Source organism: Temnothorax curvispinosus, unplaced genomic scaffold (genome assembly GCF_003070985.1).
Source record: "Temnothorax curvispinosus isolate PA1 unplaced genomic scaffold, ASM307098v1 QBEX01000173.1, whole genome shotgun sequence".
Taxonomy (NCBI): Eukaryota; Metazoa; Arthropoda; class Insecta; order Hymenoptera; family Formicidae; genus Temnothorax; species Temnothorax curvispinosus.
The window spans coordinates 213,578-219,012 of NW_020209953.1; the positions used below are offsets into that span (position 1 = coordinate 213,578).

Below are 5,435 nucleotides of genomic sequence, written 5' to 3' on the forward strand. Positions count from 1 at the left end.
CAGTCGTGGAAGATCTTGCCGGACGTTTTCAAGTACTCTAAAGTGGGCAGGGGAGAGTCACGAGAGACCGATTTAATTGTATGGACGTGTCCGACCTCCCCGTTGAGAACACGGTCTCGCACGTTCGAGTAGCCCGGATCGAATCGCCGGTTGAACGAACAAAACAACGGCTTGCCAGCTTTCTTAGCTATTTCGTAGCATTTGGCAGTGTCCGAGATATTCTCCGCTATGGGCTTCTCGCAGAAGACCGCCTTCTTTGCTTCCAGAGCTTTAATAACGATATCCTCGTGCGTGTAAGTCGGCGACGCCACGACGACCGCGTCAACGCTTTACGAATCATGAAAAACGAGAATTATATGTTTGCTTATATATAGATATGAATTTGTCTTGTAGACGCAAATGTAATCTATATTGATATAATCTATAATACATAATTTACATTATACATATAAGTCCATATTATAGCACATAATTTATTATGGTTAATTTTTAATTTAACTTTAACTCTATTTTTAAATTTATTTAACTTTTAGCTTGATTATATCGTATAGCGGCAGCGCTTTTTCATTTTCATACAGCCACTTACTTGGGGTCTTTGAATATTTTGTCAGATTGCTTGCTATTTAGGAAGGTAACGTTGTCCAAATGCCAGTACTTCCGCCAATTATTCCACTTGCTCTCGAGATCATCAACAATGTATAAAAGCTGGACACGTTTATTAGAAGTTATATTCGATAAATGTATCGTCCCAGCGCGACCCACACCGAACAGAGCCAATTTAACTATCGGTTCCTCCTGATGGTTATCTGTCTTCAGGGTGAGGTTTTCTATATATCTATGAAAGATGTTTTTCTTAGTAAAAGAATATCAGAAACAGAAATAAGACTCAAAGATATCTCGAATATATTTCCGCCCTCAAAAGCGAAAGTAGAAAACCGCTTTAATTGTGGCGCTCATGTATGTAAAAGTAATTTACAAGATCAATTGCCAAGATCACGAATCAGACGGGATAAACGAAAAAATTAATTCATTACGATTAATAGATAATGTCCATTTCAGGACCAGAATTTTATCAAACGTACATCCATATCTCGCTCGTCGTGTCGGCTTTAAATTGAAGTTACAAATCAAATTGTAGCAATAAAATTTAGGAACGTGAAAATTAACGTGTTCTTTGGAGAAATGATTTTTTCGTCGAAAGGATCTTATATAATTGAGTATTCATGATGTATCAGTGCGAACTTATAATACTTTCGCGCGATGGTACAAGAATGAATTACTCACTTGCTATAGATATAATCTTCTGCAGGTGGTGAACTCTTTGGCTTGAGGTATGGAGACATCCCTTTGAACTTCACAGTTGCCATTGTTATTACGAATTGTATATACTTCGATTATTCCGAAATGGCTGTTGCGACCGAAAGACCGGTTTATGGCCAACGATGCTTCGATAATAGCTTCTTATATACGTAGAGACGAGCGGAAGTGGGGGCTGCTTACTGTGACGTTTGGAAATAAATAAAAGATAAGATAGAAAAGAGGAAATAGATACATTTTCTAATCTTTCAAAACATATTATTGCTGGTCGGCAATATGCATAACGATATATATAAATTATAAAAGGATTTCTGTTAAACAGAATTATTGTTCCTATTATAGCCGATAAGAATTGTCTAAATTTCTCCTTGATTCTCTAAATATCTTTATCGTTTTTATTTTTATTCTTAATAGCAAATAACATAACGTATCCTAACAATTCTTCTTAACAAATATAAAGAGATGAGTATAAAAGTTTTTTGCTATATGAATTATTGAATAATGAATTGAAATATCTAATCTTTATTATGTTAAAAAAATTAACTTGGAATTATAACAGTTTAATTCGATTGTTCCAAATGTATAAAAAAAAAAAGAGGTTTGTTAGCATCTTGAAATACATTTTTACTAATTTATTAATGTATTTCGCTGCTATAAAAGCGTCATTTAACCGATGCTTGACTGCTAGAAAGGCTTCCAGATGGTTCTCTCCGTTCATTAAACTTATTCACGAGCCACAACGAGAGAAATGCTGCGATGCACTCGTCCAGTAAACGAGATAAAGAGAGACAGAAGACAAAGTAAAATGATGACAGAGAAGACTTTAAAATGTTTCCAGCATGGTCGACTATGCCATGCTAACGGTTTAATCATAACGCAGACTTGATTTATCTACGAGATATTTACGTAATGTATTTCTGTAAGATTATGCAATTACGTTCGTGATTCTGCATAATTATCTGCGATGCCGCTTCATTTGTTCAAATCGTTATCACGCCGCGGTGACCTGTAACATGTATCGAACGGAGGACCATATCTCTGTAATTACGCTGGCCATTTGTATAGTGTTAGGAGAAACCGTAAAAACTACGCCTTATAACAATTAGCTTCTGATTGTTTTCCAGTGGGGCCTTTAAAACAGAAATAGCTGTTATAAAAGCTAAGATTATGTATACGAGTTAATATCGTCGATAAACAACTTTAAGTAAATTTCCATATACAATATCATTAGGAAGGACAAGGGGTTATCGACGAATCGCGTTATATATCGTATCTTTGGAATAAAAATAGTGGATTGTAAAAAGTGTCGCAAGTCATGCATCACGCACATTAATTAAACCGCACGCAAATCAAGATCATGTAAAAAGAAAAAGGGAATAAGAAATCCGCTCGAACGAATTACGTAATTTATTCAAATAACGAAAATTAAATAACAAGCAACATCAACAGATTTACGAGCGTAGAATGCGCGTTCACCAGAATCGACGCCCGCGTTCGTTGATAAGATTTAATTAAACGGCACTTTAATTAAGTGCCCTCTCGACGCTCCTCTCATTCTGAAATCAAGTAGGACACATGTTTTTATCGTGCGACAATGATCACGTTTGGCAGATGCAAACTAGATGGGATCGATTTTTGGGAAACAAATTTAATTGATTTTCTTTCAATCAATCACGAAGCTTGAGCATATTAATCCCATCTTTTGCTCCGCAACTGCATTTGCCGAACGTGTCTAATGTCAAAAGGAGATTTGTGACGACACCACCGACTGTGCCAGCGAGAAATTCAAAATACAACTTAATTTTTAATTACAACTTCAATTCGAGAACGACAGAATTCTTCGGCGAAAGATTTGTGATTATCGGCCGACGAAAATTTCGTGAATATTTTCAAGAAAGGAAATGAAGACAACGTTTACTACAGTTTTTTTTTATTAGCTAGCACACACTGGCATCTCACAATTCGTCGTTTGCCTTACGATATCCTTGCTTCGGCACGAAAGCAACCTCGTCCCCGTAGCTTTCCACGTACGCCGACCTTTTTCTTCTGTCGCCTCCCGGATCGGCGTCGATGAGAGCTATACTGGATCTAGTCGGTCTGTTGAACGAAAGTACCGTTATCACGGTGAAACATTTTGTAAAATTTTCGTCGTATAATATCTCATGGAGATATTCCTTAATAAACTTGATATTAATTTCTCTCTGTGAAAACTTTAACTTTAATTTAATATTGAAGTTATTGAATTGTACTACTGTATTATTCGATTTTGAAGGAATAAGTTTGCATTTTATTCTTTAATTAATTAATATATATAGCATTATAATAAAAACAATAGCGTGTCCAAGAGAATCACGTGAGAAGAGAATAACAAAGCGGTTGAAATAAAATATTTTTAATTTACTAGTATTTTTCACATTGAAATAATAACTACCGATGTTTTTTACGTAGTTTACTCCACGCACCGTAGAAAGAATTGATTGTATCTCCGTTAAACTTATGAATAATTGAAAGTACATGTTAATCATATCGAAAGTAAGTTGAATTAATAACGAAATAGCTAATTACCTTTTTTCACTCCCATTAAGATCCGCCGTGACCGTGCGAACACGCGGCGTCGAGAAGTCGCATTCTAACGTAAAAGCGGCGTCACCAGGTGTTAACAGCTCGTCATCGTGCTGAATCACCACCACGTTGCTGTATTTTTCACCATCCTTTCACCGAAATAAAAAAGATAGAAAAATATTAAACGATACAATAAATAATCAGTAAATACTTGGTCTTGAAACACCACAGCAAGTAAATAAAGTTTTCCAATCTATTTTGTGAATAATTTCTCGTAGAGACAGGAAGTAATTGTAGCCTATTATTAAAGAACTGATAAAACATCAAGAAACAATTAAAAATTCCGTATGAAAAAATAATTCATATGCCGACTTTCCTGTTGCATTATTTATTTATATTAATGAATGAAAATGTGAGAGGGAAATTTTAGAGATTAATCGCAAGATATACATTCGAAAATGTGATAGAATAAGTTACACTTTCTACGGATAATTCGTAGATATCATTTCTACTATACACAGTGATTCACTTGATGACAGTGAACTCGATCGAGTGTTTAGAAAATAAGAAATTGTTTATAAGCTTTATTACTTTCGGAACACGTAACGTAAAAGAAAATGAACGTTTTTCTGCGAGAAAGAGATCCACGCTTTTTCGAGCGCTTAACGACTCGTTATGTTGACAAGGCTAATATTGTATAATAACGACATGTTTAATTGAGAGAGAGCATTAATAGGATAAACGCGATAATTTACGTACCCTTTCAGTGTCACATTTGTGTAGAGGGATGCTCATGGTGAAACTTCTACCGCGAACCGGATCGAGGAAGCAGGACGGCTCTCGGGAATGGAAGCTACCCTGCGTGTAGATCACCCCCGAGAAGTCCTCCGTAGTTTTAAGCTCGACGGTCATCCTTTCGGCGCCGCATCGCAGCCCCACGCGATCGTACCCCTCGGTGGACGCACCTATCCGCATGTCTTTGGACAGATCCTGCTGCCAGATCTCTTCTGCAATCGCGCAATCAGTTTCAGGTTCTTTTTTTTTTAATAAAATTAAATAAAAGTCGGAAACGAAGATGCAACGGCGATTTATTTCAATTTTGTAGAAACTTGGGAATAATTAATTCTGAATGAAAAGGAGATTAAAAAAAAGCATTCTGAATTTTTGCTTTTAAATTTAAGCACTTTAAATAAATACTTAAAGTAATTTTATTTTATATGTTTCAGTGTGTTTTCGACAAAAACTCCCTTATCGTCGGACTAACGGGTCACCGTGCGAAATCGCGATCTAACTCATCGGTTTTTTCTCTCACCTGCGTTGCCCATCAGCTTGGCGTTCGCCAGGAACGCGAGGAGCGCAATTGAACGCATGGTCCCGTAGAAACGGTAAGCGCGAACGAACGACCGTGAACTGGCGAGACGATAAACCTCTGGTTTGCTCAATGCCAACGTGCCCGTCTGCCGCCGTTTTACCTGTCTCCGGGGTGACTTTCTTCCCTCTCCACCCTGCCCACTCCACGTTAATTCGCGTTATTCCGAATCGGATACTTTCACCGC

General features: G+C 36.9%; 2 protein-coding genes across 3 annotated transcripts; both read right to left on the reverse strand.

Moving 5' to 3' along the window:
• Positions 1-2: 2 nt before the first annotated feature.
• On the reverse strand, positions 3-1,451 carry LOC112461783 (myo-inositol 2-dehydrogenase-like; the record flags this gene model as incomplete). Its single annotated transcript, XM_025027194.1, has 3 exons — positions 1,285-1,451; positions 587-835; positions 3-327 (listed from the first exon to the last, which is right to left on the reverse strand). Coding segments are annotated over exons 1-3 (657 nt in total), but the record flags the coding sequence as incomplete, so codon positions are not given.
• LOC112461139 lies at positions 1,368-5,368 on the reverse strand. Of its 2 annotated transcripts, none has more exons than XM_025026311.1 (5): positions 5,192-5,368; positions 4,639-4,886; positions 3,883-4,028; positions 3,296-3,414; positions 1,368-1,499 (listed from the first exon to the last, which is right to left on the reverse strand). In XM_025026311.1, the coding sequence occupies exons 1-5, from the start codon at positions 5,247-5,249 to the stop codon at positions 1,462-1,464; spliced, it is 609 nt and encodes a 202-aa protein (XP_024882079.1). In that variant the 5' UTR covers positions 5,250-5,368; the 3' UTR covers positions 1,368-1,461. The 2 variants fall into 2 exon arrangements, with proteins under 2 accessions (XP_024882079.1, XP_024882147.1); XM_025026379.1 differs by lacking the exon at positions 1,368-1,499 and adding an exon at positions 2,710-2,873.
• Between the last annotated feature and the right edge of the window lie 67 nt (positions 5,369-5,435).